This window comes from Prinia subflava, chromosome 14 (genome assembly GCF_021018805.1).
Source record: "Prinia subflava isolate CZ2003 ecotype Zambia chromosome 14, Cam_Psub_1.2, whole genome shotgun sequence".
Lineage (NCBI taxonomy): Eukaryota > Metazoa > Chordata > Aves > Passeriformes > Cisticolidae > Prinia > Prinia subflava.
In genome coordinates, this window is record NC_086260.1 from 5677939 (window position 1) to 5698370 (window position 20432).

The window sequence follows — 20432 nt, forward strand, 5'->3', positions numbered from 1 at the left end:
TCTGATCCTGCAGCTGGTGCTTGGGCAGGCACTGGCACTGCAGAGTTGTCCTAATCCCACAGTGGGACAAAAGCAGCAAAAGAGAAGGAAATGCCTGGAAGAACATTTGCAAGCCTTCTTATTTCTGTGGTTTACAAATCATTCTAGCACAGTGCAAAGCTGGGAGTTTTCAGAAGAATCCTTAGGAATTAAGAATGTTATGTAACTTTTGTTGAGTTTGTATTTACTTATTTGTTTCCTTCTCTGAAAGTCACATTCTTGGCAGGTTGGTTAAGCCACTGATCTGCACTCCTTGCCTTTGGGATTCAAAAACAGCCCTGTAGTCCTTGCATGTAACAAATCCATTTGGAAGTAAAGGCTTGTAGGAGAGCCCAGACTAATGGAAGCAAAACTGATGAGTGGAGTCAATAGTTCTGTCTGGAAGCCTGCAGATACCTGTGAGCTGGTCTGTAGCCAGAGGAGCAGCGAGGGGATTGGGGAATGTCTCTCTGGAATGGGTTTCTCTTCAGACTGCTGTTAAAAAGCCACCATAACTCTGAGTGCACAAACTCAGGGCCAGCCTGGGGGCCTGCTGCAGCCTCGGATATTCTTTCTGTTTTTCTAAGAGAACTAAATAGTCTCCTTTTCCCCTCCTGACTGTTCCAGGCATCACAACAGGATCCGCAGCATTGAAGCCAGTCAACTGCAGCCCTACGTTACCCTGGAAACGTTGGACCTGAGTTTCAATGACATCACGGAAATCCGAAACGGCTGCTTTCCACAGGGACTTCACATAAAGGAGCTGTGAGTTTTTCTTGTTGGGAACTGCTTTTGTTGAGTTACCACAGCAGAGAAAAGGGCCTCAAACCTTTAAAAAATAAGGAGTAATGAACATGAGAAGTATGGGATTATTTGTCATGTTTTTAAGTGCAAAGGAGTGTTAGAAGGCAGCACATTGTCACTGTTGTCAGGTTATTTTTTGAGTGCTGTTTGGTTTCGGATGTAGCTATAAAGAATGCGGATCATTATTAATTGTGTTACAGAGAAAAGGTATCTTTCAGATACCCTACATCCCTCATATGTGGGTGTCTTGACAACTGCAAACTGTATCTAGAAGAGTGGAGAGAGAAGAACTGTTTCATCATTAAAGTGGCTTTCTGAATATTGAGAACAGAAATGTCTCTGATTATTTGAAGAAAATGGGGTCAAGCAGAGTAACACCCTCCCAACAGGATGTTTGCCTATTCAGAGAAACATGAAATTATCTGTATTTTAGGTGTGAAGAGGTGCAGGCAAATAGTCTGGCTGCATTAAAGTTTACTCCAAACTTTGTGTTCCTGGTTGCAAGAGGGTGTAAGAGAGTGATGTTGTGAGTGATGTTTGCCTGTTGTCCTGCAGAAACAGCCCCCTGTGGCTAAGACTAGGATCCAAATAAGACCTCTGGGGCAGATACTAAGGGACAAATGGGGAATGAATAGCATCATCCTGCACTGGAACAGTCTCCAGTTTCTGGCTTCCACTCCTGATTGCCTTGTTCAAATAGGAGGATGTCAGGGAGCTCTTTGGAAGTGCCCAGCAATTCTGCACATTCATCACAGACCCTGGGAAAGGCCCTGTGCCTTTTGTGCAGCCAGAAATTCAGCTGGTTTGAAGCCATCTCTGTAGTTTCATCAGCTTGTCTGGAGACCAACCAAATGCTGATAAAAGGTGATTTCTGGCAGCACTGTTCATTTTTCTGCTGTGATTTATTGCAGCTACCTGGGGAGCAACAGAATCAGCACCCTGGAGCCTGGTGCTTTTGATAGCCTGTCACGGTCCCTGCTAACACTTCGTCTGAGTAAAAACAGGATCACTCAGCTTCCTGTCAAGGCCTTCAGGCTGCCCAGGCTAATACAACTGTGAGTACAAATGCCCACTTTAATTAAGCTCAGCACGCTTTATGGATATAAAATGACGCTGGGGGTATGCACACCAAATGTCACCCATCCTCGCCTACCATGTACAAAATGTAGAATCCACTATGCAGGAGTCCTCTGCCAGCTCCTAGGAGGACACACTGGGAGAGGGTCCTTTTTGTCTTGTAACTCTTGGCTTTTAGGCCATTATTTGGATCAAGTGGGAAGGGAGGGAGGGAGGAATGCTGCAGCAGAGATCAGCATCTTTTGCATTCTACAGAGTGAGACAAATCCATTCCCTTGCAAGGTGCTGGTGTCTGTGGTACAAGAGAGGTTTACAAGACGTTTCTATTGGGAGTGACAGAACTCAGCTGCCATGTTAGTGTTTCAAGGCCACACAGGTATCTTTATGTGGCAATAAAAAAGCAGTGAGGGAAGGCTGTTAAACTGTGAGGTGATATTTGGGCAGCGAAAATTGCAGCTCAGATGAGTTAACACACACACAGTTGTTGTTCTGTGTATTTGTGTGTGTGTATAGTTGTTGTGTGTGTATTTGTGTCTGCATACATGCAGGATTTATAGCCAGTTTGGGATGGGATAGGGGCACACATCATTTAATGCATCTGAAAAGTCTTACCTCTCAGTAGGAAATTGCTGTCCATTGAGTGAAGGCTTCTAATTCACTGTGTTTGACTGCATCATGTGCAGAACCATAATGAAAACAACTCACTCTGTTTAGGAACATGGTTTGCACTGGGAGATGGAGTAATTGGTACTCTTAATGACAGCCTCAAAGCTGGTTGTTTAACTCTACAGATAAACATGAATGAATTGCAAGTTATCCAGATTGGTGTGTTGTAGAATTTGTGTACAGTTCTTTTTCTGGCAAAGCCTGTTTCACTAATAGCCCAGGAAGTGCAGTATGACAAGGGACTTTAGGCCTGCAAAATCTTTATTGCTTACTTGACTTTAATTATACTCAGCTTGAGTGCAAGTTCAATGTTGTTTTTTTAGGCAGTTGAAAAGTAAGCTTAAAGTCTCTATGGCTTCTTCATCTTTTCCAAAACAAGTTCAGATGTTGGAACCTCCACCATTTTCATAAACACAAACACTGAACAGGGAACTATCCTTAGTTTAATCTTTGTATGTGTAGAAAAGTATCAGTTTTATAAGCTCTAGCTGCAGCTTTTAGTGCATTGTGTCGAAGTTTTCCATGGACTTTACAGAACTGGATTTTCATCTGGTATGTCTGGGTCAAGCAATCCATAAGACTGATATAGGTTGGTAAACTGTTCTGTGGTGATGTTCATATTGCAATTCAGAAAAAAGATACTGCCAAAATTTAGGGGTCCTTTCTCACCCAGGGAAATAAAAAAGAAATTTAATGAACCAGGCTGGAAACCTTTGTGTACACAAATACTAAGACTGAGTTGTTATTGGAGAAAACTTCTTTCACTCTTCATTAGTTTCTGATAGTAGAAAAAAAAAAGTGACATTTGTCAGGGGAACTGAAAGCTTTCCTTTCAGACTTGGCCATAAAGTTTCCTCTTGGGTCCACACTTTTAGGAGACCTGCATGTTTCAGAGGACATTTTTACTGGGCAGTTACAAGTCCTATAAAAACAATGGATTGTAAGGGAAATAATGCCAACAGTTGACTGTATTGGTTCAAGTGATGTCTGCACTTGAGGGAGGATGAAGTGTGAAAATTGATGAGAAGGATCAATGGTTTAAAAGAAGTGCAGAGAGAGGAGGGATGAAGAGGAATTGCTGCACTCTGTTATTTCTCTGCAGTGAAAGTCTGTCCCGGGGTGAGTTTGTTTAGGCAATCACACCCAGCTGCCTTCCCTGGATAGCTCTGGGATTGAAAGTTTCCGGTGCTCTCCTGCTGTCTCCTGGGAACCACTGACACAGAGGAGCTGCTGGCATTGCTGTCCCCATTGTGTGCTGCACAGATGACTTTGTGAGAAAGGACTGGGGTTTAATAAACTTGTCTGGCCTTGGTGATTTTAGGGAGCTGAACCGAAATCGCATCCGCCTGATTGAAGGCCTGACGTTCCAGGGACTGGACAGCTTGGAAGTCCTGAAACTCCAGCGCAACAACATCAGCAAACTGACTGATGGGGCTTTCTGGGGTCTGGCCAAAATGCAAGTTCTGTAAGTTGGAGAAATGAGCTTTTTTCCTTTAAACAGCTTCAGCTGCTGTCACATCCTTCTCTGTATTTTCGCAGAGACCTGTGGGCACCTGTGCCACTTCTTGTGCTTCTATCTTTGTCCTGCATGCCCAGAGCTGCTGCAGCAGCTTCTGTTTCTGTTAGCAGCCACTGTTTACAAAAGCTCACTGCTTCAACAGGTGTTCAATAAAAACGGCACTGTTTTTAAAGCTGTGGCACTGTTCCTTTGAAAGTTTGACAATTTGAACATTCAGCATTTATCTCAATTGGTCTTTATCTGCCCTCTGCAAATTTGTTTTGACTGATAGATGGAAACTCTGTTGCAGACAGTGTTATTCCACCTCATGGGATACCTAGAAATCAAGCTGGCCATTCTTAGTGTTTTCTTTCCATACCAGAGAATAAATTGATTAGTTATTGCAGAGAAATACTTGAAGCTTCCAACACATTTGGCTTCCAGGTGTGTTTGCGAGGTCCCAGGTGATGAAGGCAGCATGTTTCTGGGTGCTGCTGTCACACAACTGAGACTCTGCAAATACAAATTGAATGGGATGTTTTAAGCCCAGTTTGCTTGCAGTGTAGCTTAGTCACATCTTGTGGGCACACATTTCCTTTGTGTTGTCCTTGAATTTCTATCTTTGTTTGACAAGAAATGCCCACACATGCATGTGTCCATATGGGTATGTAGAAAGGTATGTGGGAATGACTAAAATCCCAGTTCTTTTTGGAAATCCTTTCAGCATTTGACCAGTGCTGCTAATCTATCAATTCCTTCTGACTTTTCTCCATAGCCACCTGGAATATAACAGCCTGACAGAAGTGAACAGTGGCTCTCTCTATGGCCTTTCCTCTCTGCACCAGCTGCACCTCAGCAACAACTCCATCTCCCGCATCAACCCCGATGGCTGGAGCTTCTGCCAGAAGCTGCATGAGCTGTAAGTTGGTTTCTGTTGTGTAATGTTGGCAGGAGAGAGGGGAGTAAGGAGTCTTCTCAGGACTTCCAGCTCCCACTGTATCAACCTGCAGAAATGTAGGAACTGCAGGCTCCCAAGTGATGCCCTTGTTATTTATGATGTTATGACCTTCAGAGCACCTGGTTAAAACAGATTTACACCACAAACAAAGGCTAGAACCCACTTAAAGTGCACAGTGCCAAAAGACCCTGGAGAGCTTGTGAGCTGTGGCTTGCCAACGTTTTTAGCTAGCGAGTTACAAGACTTGTAACTTGCCATATAATAACTGTACAGCCTGAAGGAAGTTTTACTTTATCCTCTGTATTTACAAAGAACATGCTTTCAACCAGCAGAGATTTGACCCTTTAAAGGCAGCTCTCCTTGTTTCTCCTGTTTACGCTTTATCCTTCCTGTAGGGTTCAGTTGTTGAAAAGTGAATACCTTGGCTTTGCTCTCCTGAGGTTTACAGCTTGACAAATGAAGGAAGGCCTTGCTGCTGAGGGCAGCCCCACAAGGGTGTCTTTGGGGTCTGTGGCACTGCTTAATGTCTTTTTGAAGAGACACACAGGGATGCTTGCAGTATTTACAGAAGTAGCTGCCATCTCCTCGGTGGGACTGTGGAAAGCTTCTCTTTTTTTTTTCTGGTGAAATTGGGACGTGGTCAGTGGAACAGGAATTCATTCTGCTTGGTTCAGGAAAATGTTAAACATTGTTGGGGATTCTCCTGTCCACCAAAAAGCAGTATGGGTAAAGCAACCTCCTGCTGCCAGAGGCCTCACTCTGCTCTCACACTAGAGCTTGGCATTTCCCCACCCAGCTGTGAGTGCTGAAACCTTTGGGCTGTGGATTCAGAGACAGGTAGACATGACACATGTAATTCCTTTATATTTAGAATTAACATGCTAGCCCTGTGATCTTCTGTTAAACTCAAATTATTTGTTCAGATGTTGTTATTTTTAGAAGACACAAGGAAATACTTTATTTACATATTAATTTACAAACACATGATTGTTTAATTACCTAAAATTTCAAATTGCTGCAGAACTGCCCATGCCTGGTACAGTTCTGTGGACAGCTGCAGTTCTTTCACATGTAGGTCCTCACATGATATTCTGCTAGATTAAGGCAGTGCTAATGAAGAGCTCTTCAAGGCAGCAGATCAGAACTGGAACTGTGCTCTGCCTTTGGTCTGTTAAAATCTGAAGCATCGAAAAAAAGGGGAACCTGCCTTGCCAAGGCACTCACTGTTGAATCCTTGGAACAGCCAAATGCAGATGACTGCACATCTGAGAGTTTTCTATTCTCAGGACCAAATCTCTGGTGCCTGTGCTGAGCTTTGTTTCAGCCTGGGTTAGATGGGATGGGTCATGCCCATCTGCACCTTGCAGGGCTAATGTCAGAACTCCTTTAGGGAGACCTAAGTTTGTCTTCTCTACATGACACTGTCTTGCAAACCCTCAAGGATTAAATTGGAGGTTGCTTGTCATGCTGAGTCCTTTTTCTTGGGTATGGATTGGGATCTCATCCAACAAGCAGTTCTAACAGTGAGCTGGCCTGTCTTGGAAGCAGTAATTGCAGAAACTCGGGTGCAGGACTCACTCCTGCTGTGCAGGACGGGGTAGATTTGGAAAATGCCCAGTGGTGTGAGGCACTGGGGTGTGCCTGACCTGACAGGCAGGCTTGTGCTGCAGTGTGAGGCCAGAGACACAGTGCCTGAGATGGGAAAGGCGATTGTGTGGGTGTTGTCACATCCCTGCAAAGTACTACAAGCTCTTTCAGGTGTTGGCTTTAGGGTAAGGCTGCTGCAGGGAGCCATCAGATCTCCAAACTGAAACTCCCACAGCCAGAGAGTACCTGTAGGAGAGGTCTGTGCTGAAATTCAAGGGTGAGGAAAGGAAGCCACAGATACATCTAGACTGACACGTGCTCTTTGTTAGTTGTGTATGTTTCATTCTGATTGAAAGATTCTTGCTCACCTCCTCATTGTTGCTAAATCTCCTAGTTTCAGTTACTCAAAACCACTGTGGTTGTACAGGGAATGAATTTCAGAGTCTTCCAAAGAGGGAGTTGGTCATCTGAAGGAGGAGTTACCTCTCATTCAGTTGCTGGGACAAAACTTGACCCCAAGACTCTGGTCTGATGTAAAAGCTGACAAGGAAAGAAATCTCTTGCCTTGTTCTGAGCATGAGAAAGGGCTGATTGTATTCACCAGTCAGGTGCTAGAGCATCAGCATTATGGAAAAATCCACAGTGGGAGCACAGGATTTCTTCCGAGGTCAATGGTGGCTTGGCTGCTGGGTCTTTCCCTTTTTACCTGTAGCTTGCTATGGAAGTGTGTTAGATGTACTTGATCCAGAACAGGCTGGCAGCAGCAGCTCCAGTTGCACATCAGGGTTCTGGTTAAACCCTTTCTGTTCCAATTTTGGCACGGTGCTCAAAATCTCCTACTTCTCACCAGGCTGGAAGTGCTATGTAGAAAACATTGCCATTTATTCATTCCAGTGATTTCTCACTGGTAAGAGAGATGCCAGGGTCAGGGAAGCAGCAGAGATCTGCTGGCTTCTCTCACCCAGGTAATCTACACTGCTGGGCTGAGGGGGAAACCTGATGTGTTGCAGATTGGCCTGTCCTGTGGCCAATCCAGTGCTGAAGAAGCCACTGCCAGGTGTGGTAGCTCCTGGAACCTTCCATTTGTGACGCCACTGAGAGCCTCCATGTCCTGCTGCTGTCTGTCCATCTTGGGGTGACATCCAAACAAACAGAGGGAACATGCCTTCACCAGTTGCGGCAGGAGCTCTTATGTGCGGAATCAAAATGAACTATTTATTTTCTCAGCCAGGTTTAAGATTACTTTTGAAAAAAAAATTTATTTTAAAGCCAAATTCTTTAATAGTAGGTGAGGACATAATTTTGACCAGATGCCAATTCTTCATAACTAACACTACAGCTTCTTTAGGAATGAAAGTATGTTGTCCCATACCTTCAAACTCATTAATCTTTGCTAAATTTTTTCCAGAGCTTGCTCTCTGCCTACTCACACAGCCTAAAGATAGCAAGCACCTTGGCCAAATAAATGACACTCTCAGTGCTTTGGAGTATGTGTCTCTGTGAACTTAGGTTTTGACTTTGCAGTTACTTTCATGGAAGCCCTAGACACATTTTTAAGCAGACTCATTAACAGGCAGTACTAGAAGAGGAATTTGGAGGTTTGGAACTCAGTGAAGTTTTTTTTCTTGTCTGTACAGTGCAGAATTTCAGTGCTCGTTCAAAAGCTGTGTTCAAAAGCTGTTTCACTTTTTCAAAAGTTGAGCAGCCCAAACCCTCACATCTTTTGAAGTGAGTTGTACTCCCAGGTCACTAAGATGATTTTGAAAATCTGGTGCCTGCTGCTACTCTGAGAGGTCCCTCATTTGACAATCCAAGCTGGCCTTCCACAGCAGGGCTTTATTCTGGATAAAAGGTGGTTGCACAGTGTGTGAGGTGGCTGCAGTAGCTTCCAGGGTGTGCCCTCAGTATCACAGCTCCAAAGCCTCATCTGCACCTTGCTGGGAGAGAAAAGCAGCTTCCAAACTGCAACAGGAGCAGTGCTTAAAAAAATCTCCCAGACCAGAGATAATACAGGCAAGGGGAAGAGATAGATGGAAAAAAAAACCAACCATCCAACAGTCTCTTGTAAGTGGAGAGGATTTAAGGCAAACTATGCTCCTTGACAAAGGGGAGTGGGAGGAAGGAAAGGTGGCTGGTTTACAGCAGACACCTCCTTTCTGTGCATGAAAGGAAGCATTCAATTGCCTTGTGGTGAAATGCTTTTGGCTCTGGACTGGGGTGGAGCAGAGGCACCCACACCCAGAGCCTGGGGCTGGCTGTGCACAAGTGCAGAACGATAAGGCACCTCCTGAGTACAGAAGCCTGGACCCTGCCAAGAGCGTGTGTGAACTCCAAAATCCATCTGTGTGACATCACTCTGCACCTCTCAGGGCGTGGGGAACAGGGCTGCTTCTCCCTGCAAGCCTCAGAGGGACTCCACATGGGGGTGAGGATTGAGTACAGCCAGCTGAGCCCTGCCTCTGTCTGTGGGGACACTCACCCAGCCATGATGTGGGGAATCAAGGCACAGAAAATTCTCAGAGTCTTGTGCATGGAGGCCTAAATACAGGAGAGAATACAGGCTTCGAGCTGAGACCTTGGAAAAGGCTTCCAAATTTAGAGACCATAAGTAAGAATGTGTGGGTTTGTAATATAGATAGAGACATATTAAGCTAGGTAATGGAAAGTTTTAAGGTTTTAAAGTTTGGATATAGAAGTAGTTACAGAAATAGTAAGAAGTTTTAAGGTGTGACAGGTAGTTTGTGTGTCACTGTGTGATTGGGTAAAAATGCCCACATTGCAGCAGGACGTGTGATACAGTTTAATTAGCTACTGGTGTGAAAGTTAATATGTGTGGCAGTAGATGATTGGCTAGTAAACCTTTAAAACCCCTTGTAACCTGTGGTCTTGGGACCACTGACCATGAGCTCCCGGCTTAAGCAGTGAAGACATTCTCACTCCTTGGGACTGAGGCCATAAATCATATTTTAATCTCCCAGTGGTCCTGTCTCTCTTAATATCCCAATACATGGGGGCAGGAGGAGCTCTCCCTGCTGTAGCTGACAGAGTGTGTGTGTGTTGTTGCTCTCAGTCACTTCTGGGGCAGCCTCTCTCTGTACCTGAGAGAAAATTCCCCCACAGCTGGGTACCAGCTGCCCCTGCTCCCCGAGTGTCACCCAGGCTTCCCCATGGCTGTCCTGTGGCAGCACTTGCAGGCTGCAATCCCATTTCCTAATCCAGCTGTTACACATCCACCCAGAACATCACCTCGTGTCAGGTGGTTGTGGGAGGCAGGCACTGCTTGGCACAGGGGAGTTTGGAAAACACCAGATGGGTTGACAAGAGCTGTTGTGCATTTTTTCCCTCAGGATACTCTCCTACAACAACCTAACAAGGCTGGACGAGGGAAGCCTGGCAGACCTCGGGGGACTGCACGTGCTACGGCTGAGCCACAATTCCATCAACCATATTGCAGAAGGTGCTTTCAGGGGACTCAAAAACCTCCGTGTCCTGTAAGTTGCTCTCAGCTTTTGTCAGACCACACCCATGTTCCCTCCACAGTTTGTGTTCTGCCAGATGGTTCTGCTTCGAAGATGCTTTGGGTGATCATGTCTGGCAGTTTCAGGTTTCTGAAGCCACCTCAGCTGACCAAAAATCCCTGAGGTCCCAGCTAATAGCAGTATTTCTTTTGCTGTCATACTGACTTTAATTGAAGTTATTAGAAAAGCTTCGTTTCTTTTGGGTCATTCTGCACTCAAAAGGAACAGGGAACGATTCCTTCCACTGACAACACTGGAAATTTGAATATCCTCTTAAATGTGCTATTTTGAGCCATTGTGTGTCATTATTTTTTTTTTAACTGAATATTAAACATAAAATTATGAGCTAAGATGATGTTAAGGGAAAAACAATGGCAAAACAAAGAAATGTAGAGGTTGGGCTTGGGATCTGACTGTACCAAAAGTGTAACTACACATGAAGCTTCACCCAGGCACTTCAGTCCAGGCACAGAAATAAGAAGCTTTTGCAGGTACCATGCAAGTAATCAGAAGTCTTTCTCTTTAATGTAGTTGGGCCTATAGAACGTCCTGTGCTCTGATTTTCATGGTAAACCCTGAAAAACCAAAAAGTTGCCAAGGGCAAAGTTTCATGTGCCCAAGTACTGAATTGCAAAAATGATCCATCCAGTGCTGGCTTTGGCCATTTACCACAGACTTTTATTTCAAAACCACTGACACAATGTAACACCTGGAAACATGACTCTGGAAATGAGCTTGCCTAGTCCAAGTACCACTGGTGAGGTTTTAGGAGTGGTGGAGCCCATTAGACAGATCAGTGTGACCTCCTGTGGAATGCATTGTTCCATTATACACTGTACATCTGGGCTTGTCTTATGGACATCAGAAGATGGGGAATCCAGTTCCACTCCTGCAGATATGATGCCTCTGTCTCCTTTCTGGAACCTGCAGGGCTGCTGGCTGCTCTCCTCCTCTCTCTGGGAGCTGCAGGCTCAGCACCTTCATCTGGCACACCACAAAGTTCTCACAGTCCTTGTGACAGCACCAGACACGTTCCCAAGCTGGTTGGGTTCAGCAAACTGATTTAATTCTTCCTTCAAAAGGGAAAAAAACACACTTTGATACTTTTATTCCTCTTCAGAAGCCCATTGTGGCCTGAGTCATTAAAAGGAAATGGGAACAGAAAAATCTCCCCTCTTTACAGTACTTTTTGCATCTTACTCTTTTCTTTTTTGAAGTTCATAGTGAAGGAAGTGACTGGAAAGTGAGTTTGGGTTTTGTTTGCTTTTTTTAAAGTTAAGCCAAAGCCTTTCAGGCACTGGGCATTCAGAAAGGGACCTCTCTGAGGCAGCTGTCAAGACCGGAACTAAAGGTTTCCAAAGAAAAATGGAGGGGAAGGGAAGCTGGTCCTTCTCTTTGCTCTGCAGTGAATGTGGAGCCTCTTTTATGTCCAGGGCAGAGGGGGGAGGACGAGAGGGAGTGTGTGAGCGAGCTCTAATTTAATAAAGAGAAAGGCCTATTGGGTCCTGCACCTGGTGAAAAAGAGCTGAGCATGCTTTAATTATGGGCTATTGTTGGGGAGCCTTTGGTGGGTGTGAAACTGCTGAAATGTGGAGCTATTCAAATAGAGGTCAGGCCCAGAGACCCCTGAGCACAATGATTAACAAGGCTTGGAGCATTCAAGCTCAGCCAGCCAGAAAGAATAGGAAATTGGCAACAGGGGCTGGGAGAGGAGCAGGAATACAAAGAGAGCTGGGCCAAAATACCCCACTCTTTTTTATTCCCTCTCTCTATTTTCACTCATTTGTTAAAAAGGTTTTTATTCCTCCTTTCTAACACTAAACCTTTGAGTTGCCACTGGATGAACAAGCAATACCATTTTCTTTCCCTTTTTTCAAGAAAGCACAATGTGTGGCAGTCAATTAATAAAAGTGTGTGTCAGAGCTCCTACAGGCTGTTCCCACTTGTCTGTCTCTGCCATGGGAAAGGGTTTGCTGCTCCAAAGACCAGTAGCCCGTGGTGAAATTGAAGAGGAGAAATGTCTGAGAAGGGATTTTCCCTTAAAAAACAAACAGAACAAGGGACATTGGCTTGGCAGCCGTAGGGAAAATGTAGAAACTGAGCTCCAGGAGGATGCATTTGCTCCTGTCCCACTGGGATAGTGCTGGAAGTGCCAGGACATCAAAGCATTCTCCTGGACTCGTCTCTTTGGCCACCACAGCATTATGTGCACCCACACCCCACGAGGATATTGAGTTTTTGTCCATGCCTTTGGCACAGAGCAACCCACAGATCACCCTGACATCCACAGGGCTCTCCAGGGACATGAGATTCAGGTCTCAGGCTGAAGCCAGCTAAGAAACAGGAATTGCAGCTTTTGGCCGCCTCTCCTTGCATCTTTAGTTCACAGTAAAGCAGAGAAAGGAGCAAGGACTGAGCCAGCTGAGGGAAAACCATTCCCATATTGAAACTGGGGTTTTCTTTTAAACTTGTTTTCCCTTCTTGTGAGTTACTGTGCATTTGTGCTGCACAGAAGTCACACTGTGGTGTCTGTGTCTGGAGTGTTGCAAAATGCAGGGGGACTGGGGCTTTTACTTTTTACTCTTAATATTTTTTTATCTGGAAACCTTCTGATAATCATCTTCAAAAGGTGCGAAAGGAGTTACCTGAGGGCTCAGGGGTTATCAGGATGGTGAGGTTTACTTTGGTGTTGTGTTTTGCCAGGTTTTAAATCAGAGTGATGTAACAAAACCAACAAAGCCTATTTAGTTTTTCTTTCTTTTCACTTAACATTGGAAATGATGAATTTCTGTCTGTGTTGCTGGGTATTCATTGCTAGCTGGATTTAAAAGCTGGGAGGGAAGGATTTTTAAACAGTCTGTTTAAACAGCTTTTGTGGATCTCTGTGTTTGTTCTGTGTGCTTGTTTTTCTTCAGACCTCTTTGACTCTTGTAATTGATGGTCAATTTGAAAGCCAAAAGAAGCTAACTCTGAAAAGGAATTCTCTTTTTTTTTCAAATGGTTATACAGAGTTAGGCTGGTGTAGTGATGCTGGCGCTTTCCTTTGTTGAGTTTTCAAGTTCATTGCCAGAAAAAGATTCAGCTTTGTAGAAAATGCACCAAATCATCTTCCTAAGATTCAGCTATAGACAAATACACATATACACTGGAATACCCAAAGTGATCTTATTTCATGGTAGTAGCATTTAAGGACAGCTGCTTCTTTCGGTTTAATTTTGGCACTTTGTTTTCATTTTCTTCCTTCTGTTTGGATGCACAGAACTAGAAAAGGACAGAAACCTACTTGGTAAAAAGCAGCTGTCTAAGAGGGTTTCAGCTAGGAACAAGCCAGAGCTCTGTCTGGAATGCACCATCCCACCATGTGTCAGTGCAGGAGAAGTGATTGGTGCTGCTTTGCTGCAGGACTCTGCATTTTCTGATAACTGTCAGGAGAAAATGGGAAGCTCTCATGTGGCACTTTGCAGCTTCCTCCACTTGTTTGTAACAGTGACACTGGGGCTAAGGTGCTGATTCTGAGCTCTCTCTTGTCCTTCCCCCAGGGAACTGGACCACAACGACATCTCGGGCACAATAGAAGATACCAATGGAGCCTTCACAGGCCTGGAAAACCTGAGCAAGCTGTGAGTATCCCTGGGCTTGAATTCAAGCCAGTTTTGCTGTGTGCCTGCGTGGGGTTGGGTCTGTCCCTTTTTATGCAGCCTCTCTCACCTTGGGACAAGACAAAAATCAACAGAAAGTCTGAGCTGTAGTAGTATTTCCTTTCTAAATGGTGAACAGACAGTGCCACATACTGCAGTTCAGACACAGAGAGAAATTCAAGCTGTTTTCGTGTATAAAATTCAGCACAACCATCCCTCACTTCTAAAAGCAAACAAGGGACAAAAACAACCCCTTGCAATCTTCAGTGAGGCACTGATTGATGCAGCAAATAACAATAAACAGAAGAGAAAAATCGCCCCGCTTCCTGTTACAACAGAGGATTGAAACAGGATTCCTTTCTGTGGGATACTCTCTCTGAGAGTGATCTTTTGGGCTCAGTTCCATGTGCAGTGACAATAAAAGGCACCACGGGGCACAGGCTCTCAAGGAGATAAAAAGAAACCCAAGGCAAGCATGCGCCTTGCAAATGTTTATGGCTTGCTTGGCCTTCGCAAGGATTTTCACATCGCTCTGTACAAGTCCGTATTCCATTTGAAATGGGTGATATAAATCAGCCCTGTCAGAGGAGTCTCTGATGGCTTGTGACAAATCAAGAGTCTCTAATCATTACCTCTTGCCTTTGTTGCAGTTCTCAGCACCCCCCGTGCAGCTGTCTGTGCTGCTGGGATGGCACAGCCAGAGGTGCAGTAAAAGTACCTCGATGGATAGCAGATGGCTGGAATGAATCCTGGCAGGCAGGATATTGTCACGCTCTCATTAGAGACTCCTCAGGGAGTGGGACCAGCCACGGGCAGGGTTTGTGGAGATGCAGTGCTTAGGGGAGAAAAATCTGAAATCACAGACAGAGAGATGGCATTTGATCATTGCTGAGGCGAGTCACGGGGTCCATGCGCAGGGGACCAAGTTGGAGCTGCAAGTAAAGAGGGGCAGAAGGCAGAGGAGGATTTAAGGACAGGGGGAGCCAGGCAGGGAAGCAGAAGTATTGTGGGGGTGAGAGAGAAGTCAGTAAGAATTGCTGTGCATGCAGAGGCAGGGAATCTTCCCATGACTGCCAGAAAAAAGGCAGAGGAGCAGATGCAGTGGGTAGAAGAGCCCTTGGCTGCCTGACTGAAGTGTTTGGTTTGTCTGAAGAAACCAGTGAGACCATGTGAGCAGCTGGAAGGGTGATGGGAGCAGAGACTTTGTTCAGTGGGATTTGCAGGCTGTAGGGATTATGAGTCTGTAGTGCTGCTTTGACAAGAGAGAGGAGCTGGTGGAAGGGAGCAGAGAGAGCTGTCCTGGTGGTACATCCCTCCAACAGGGCCACTGGCGTGGGAGCAAAGGCAGTGTTCCCAAGTGATTAGGATATGTTAGAAATGCTGGCTGCTGGCAACAGGAGAGCAGTGAGAAATCCAGAGGAGACAGCACGAAGGAAGGAGTTCAGCAAAAGGATTGACGTGAAAAGCAGGAGCAGTGAGCCCTGATGAGCTGTGGGGGTCAGGCAGAGGCCAGGAGGAGCAGCAAGGAGCGGGAGGAGGAAGGAAGGGAGCAGGGGCAGCCTGTAGGGTTATGTGCTGGCAGCTCTGGACAGAGCAGCTATTGCTGTCCCCTGTGAAATGCTGTGGCCTGATGTGATGTTTACCACCAGCACAAGGAACACCTCCAAAAGATGGCTGGTTTGGGCTGCCAGTAGCCAAGGGTGCCAAGGAAGCTTGGTTGATATCTTTCTTTCCTTTGTTGACTGATGCCTGTCATTGCACATGGACTCAGGCCAGCTCTGAGGCTGGCTGAGGAACGTGTGCAGGGAAGGTTTGTGCAGGGGATTGCAGCACATTTCATAGCCTGGAAAAGCATGTAGATCAGGTTGGTTTGGGGCAGACAGGAGTGGTTTGATTACTTAACAGAGTGAACTGCTGTGGGACAGACAGTGTGCTGGGATGGTTCACTGTCAGCCAGCGTGTAAGGCTAAAAAACGCTCAGAACATGAAATTATTTTAATATCATTTCTTGAGGCATTTTGTGAATACCTGTGAGTGGTCACTTTTAAAGGAATCTCCTCAGAACTGTTTAAGCTTATCTGCACATAAATCCCAAACCAATGATTTCTAAGGCTGAAGTCAGTATCAGGATTTTTTTGTAAATAAAAGATCAGCCCTTACAGCAAACATTTCACTGTGTGATTTAGGGCTGTGTTTAAACCGTCAACCACTTTAAATGCATTAGCATACAAAAAATAAATGGGCACTTCAGAGGAGACCTTCCAATGAATTAATAATCACCTCAGCTCTGTGGAGATTGCCTTAAAAGCCGTTCCCCTTTGATCTGGCACAGATTAGCCTCTGAAAGGATTTAGCACAGAGAGGGTTGTTCGCTGACATGAAGGTGTTAAACAGAGATGGAGAGGCCAGTCACTTTAGCCTTCTCTGAATTATATATGAAGCTCTCCAGGATGGAGAGCACAGGCCTAAATTAAAATGTTGCTTGAAGAAAAAGGGAGTCAAGAAGCACTGAAGCATAAAAGGCACTGGTGGAATCACTGTGGAACAAGGAGGTTCCTAATTATTCAAGCTGCTAAATGTAACCAGCTTTTTGATGGCTCACTCAGTGAAATCTTCCTGCAGGTGCAAAACTGGCTGGAGGAGAAAATGCTGCAATGAATTGTGTGCTTGCCATGTAATTACACTGGTGTAGTCTCCAGGAGAGCTTGTGCTTGGCTCTGCCCCGTGGAGGAGGTTTTGACCAGCAGTGGAATAGCTAATTGTGGCTGTGCTGTTCTGCCTTCACATTCCAGCCTTCCACAGCCCTTTGATGGGGGCTGCTAGGTTCAAACTCTCAGATTTGTAAAGGCACTTAATTGAAATTAGTTGCAAGGAGTCATGAGTTTGCTGAGGCCTGACTTGTTATGCATGTTAGGTATTTCTCATGTCCAGACACAAGCTGTGTGCACCTACACAAGTGGTGTAGTTGTGTATTCCCTTCCCCAGATGTACAGGTTATCTCTGCACAGATAACTGAACAGATATCAGCAGTATCTCCAATTTTCAAAGTCCAAAATCCACTGAACAATAATAGAAATCTGCAGCTATCAAACCCAAGCTCAGCATAATCTTTTCAAAAGCAGATGCCCATCAAACTTCCATGAGAATTGTAAAGGTTGGAAAAGATCTTTAGGATCATCAAGTCCAACCATCACCATGTTCATCATTAAACCATGGCCTGCAGTGCCACATCCAAATGTTTTTTGAACACTTCTAAGGATGGTGACTCTGCCACTTCCTTAGGCAGTCTGTTCAATGCTTACAACCCTTTCTCTGAAGAAATTTTTCCTAAAATCTAATCTAAACCCCTGGCACAGCTTGAGGCCATTTCCTTTAGACCTTATTTTATCCTTACCTTGTCCTTACAACACACTTATTTAGGAATATGGCTCCAAAAATCGGTGTGTATGGATGCAGCCATTTGACCAGAGTTTACATATAGTAAATTATTTACTGAATTAATCATCCTAATGGATTTTTCAAAGCCTTCATTAATGCAGCATCCCTTTTACCAAATGATGGCACACATGATTGCACACATCCTTTTGGTGCTGGGGGCATTTGAAACTGGGTTTTCTGGGAGCCAATATATAACCAAATTATTCTGCCATTTGAAAAGTGCTTTGTGGAAAGCCTTGACAAGTTCTTGGAAATGTGTTTGCTCATGGAATTGCTGCACATGCTCCGTCCTGGACAGTAAGCAAGCAGTGGGACCATCACAGCTGTAACTCTTTTTGGGGTGCAGATACAGGTCATACCCTATACCAAAGGACAGCTCTTGAATGAAAACTCAAATGCAGCACCACATGTGCCTTTTTTTCACCTGAGGTGTGGGTGATGACTTGCCCTGGACACCACGTGGTGGTAACAGATGCACCTGGAGGACAAACCTTAGAGGGAGCCTGGGGAAGGAAAGCAGGTCCTAATTAATGACACTGGTTGATGTTTTATTAAAGCAGGTGAGGGGACTATCCATTTGGCACGAACCCTGCCCCTGGCCATTAGCACTGGTCAGTATTTATGGAGAACTGTTGCTCTGGAGATGGCAGCTGGGCTGGGATGTCTCCAGCTGGCTGTTTGCTGGTGACAGTCCCCTCATGCCACTGCTGATTCAGAGGAATGCTCTCTGCTCACAGATGCAAGCAAGCTCAATCCTCAGCTCTGGACATTACCTGTTCTGCCTTTTGCTCCTTGAAATTATTATCCATTGGCTATGGTCTGGTGCCTGATGTTGCTTTGCTGTTGTATTGTCAAGGAAGGAAGGAGCAGTGCCTCCAGTCAGCTGCTGTGTGAGTGTGCAGCCCAGGGGCTGCCCTCAGCCCTGGGTGCTGAGAGCTGCTCAGGCCAAGCATCAGGGAATAAATTACCACTCTTTTTCCTGTCTGGGGAGAAGTCAGAAATGAAAAGTGTTGTGGAGAGAGACCAATATCTTGTTAAACTGTCACTGCACTTAATCCTGTCCACAGCCAGCCTGCAAAATACAGAGGAGACCTTCTGTTACTCAGCAAGCTGGTTCCCAAGCACGGGAGCAAACCTGCCTTTTTACATGATATGGCACATTCCCTTTTGCGCTGTCATCACTATTAAATTCAAATACAGATAAAAGGATTTCATTTCAGGAGCAGGAAAGCGAATGTGCTTCAGCTCTCTTAATCTCTGTGCAGTTCAGATTTCCTGGGACTTAAGCTTGAGTGTGTAGATCAGATAAAGCCACACTAATTGTGTTCCGTTTTTTTTTGCCCCCCCCTCCCCATTTTCTTTCTGTTTATCTGGCACTGGATGTTTGGAAACTGCAGAACTCTGTTTGGAAACAAGATCAAGTCTGTGGCCAAGAAAGCGTTCTCAGGGTTGGAGGCTCTGGAGCACCTGTGAGTAACCCACCATGCCTCAGAGTTTGGGAAGGGGGGTCTGCCAAAAGTAGCTGCTTGAGAAATCTGCTAGCAATTTAATAGTGTCTTTGTAAACTGAGAAGCCAGTCCATTTGTGGGGGCCACCTGCTTCCTTCTCATTATAAGCCCGCCTCAACTTTGGCCTTTTTTTGTGCCAGGAACAAAGTTATAGAACATATGGGAAATTTGCATGCTCTTAATTTTGGAGAGTATCACCTTGACTTGCACGTTACTGCTTTGCAGGCTGTTAGCAATGAAAATAGGCTGGTTCAGACACAGCACTCTCTCCTCCTTCACCCCAGCTTCCTCCTAAACCCAGGCTCTGGCAGTGACACGTGTTGCAGACGACTGGTTTCGATGCATCCCCATTCAGCACAGCCCCCTTAGAGCCATTTGCAAGAAGTCCATTTTGGCTGCCTCTGTGCAATTTTTTTTCTGTGTCCCAAGGCTGATGACTCCAGCAGTGATTCATGAATAACCTCCTTTCTTGGATTAAGACAAGTTAAAGTATATGTGACTGTGCTCTACATGTTTTATTGGCTGTTGATTGTATGAAATGTTATGGCCATCGAGAGCATGCTGAAAGATTTGGGCTGCCTGACTGGGAGTATATTCCCAAATAAAGGTGCCTTTAATGCTCTACTGAGATTGTCTTCTTTAAAGAGTGCTGGTCTGCCCTACGTGTCCCTTAGTAAACTTCAGTCCTAAATCTGACACTATGCTTTTTCAGAGAACAAATTATATTTTTAATTAGCGATAGTTGTGAGGGAAGCCTTTAACCCCTTCCCTTGGAAGTACTGGGATATTTTTTTAAACCCAACAGTATCCTCTCCAAGTCATTTTCAAATAATTCCTCAGATGCTGCTTAGTGCAAGTATTTGCTTTCTTTTATGTTTGCTGAAGGTCTAGCCTGGGGTTCCACATTCCAGACTCTTCAGTTATTGAGGGGGCTGAGGAATTTCTGAGCTATGGATGATGGAGGTGGCTCAGACTGAGCATCTATAGTGAGAAGAGGGAGTAGGGAATGACTTAGTGATTTGGTTCAGTGTAATTTTTATTGGCTGGCTATTGTTCAGCAATACTTCAATAATACAAAGGTGTTTTGAGGAACATTCTATGTGCTGTAAGTGCAGAAGGAGCTACCAAATCCCCTGCTACTGGAGTCAGTGCTTAAATCAATGTGGAGAGGCTCTGTCCCAGCCACAGCATCTCTTTTGCTCACACTGCCTGTGGTTGTGCCTGCAGGAACCTCGGGGACAACGCCATCCGCTCCATCCAAGCCGACGCCTTTGCCAGGATGAAGAGCCTGCGGCAGCTGTAAGTGATGGATTGCCCTGCTCACACCCTCAGGCTGGAGGGATCTTCCTGGCCCTACACATGAGCAGCAGCCACGGGTGTTACCCACCTTACCACTCATTCATTTCCCCTGCCCTGCATCCTCCTCTGTGGGGTATTTGTACACATGAGGAGCTGTCAGGGGATCGTCTCGCATGTAATAGTGAGTGAAATTAGATCATCAGGACAGGTTCTTCCAGCAGGTTTGTGACTGTGCAGTGATTCATCTCCGTTCAGGAAGTCCAGCCCTGGTCCTGTTAGCCAGCTCTCCTGCTCACACCACCATGGATTTAATTCCCAGTGGAATCTGCTCCCTTGCTGTACCTGTGTTTAGGGTTCACACACAGGACTGATACTGCAGTGATAAGCACCATTTGAACTGCATCCACTTGTCATCCAGCCTTC

The 20432-nt window shown here is 45.3% G+C and overlaps 1 protein-coding gene across 1 annotated transcript in view; it reads left to right on the forward strand.

Annotated features, from left to right (window-relative positions):
* Positions 1-20432, forward strand: part of LRIG1 (leucine rich repeats and immunoglobulin like domains 1) — a 92331-nt gene that overhangs the window by 56794 nt on the left and 15105 nt on the right. Inside the window, exons 4-11 of the mRNA XM_063411996.1 lie at positions 646-783; positions 1734-1877; positions 3887-4030; positions 4839-4982; positions 9956-10099; positions 13666-13746; positions 18600-18671; positions 19938-20009. Coding sequence (XP_063268066.1) covers positions 646-783; positions 1734-1877; positions 3887-4030; positions 4839-4982; positions 9956-10099; positions 13666-13746; positions 18600-18671; positions 19938-20009 — 939 coding nt within the window. The remainder of the gene's footprint in view (positions 1-645; positions 784-1733; positions 1878-3886; positions 4031-4838; positions 4983-9955; positions 10100-13665; positions 13747-18599; positions 18672-19937; positions 20010-20432) is intronic.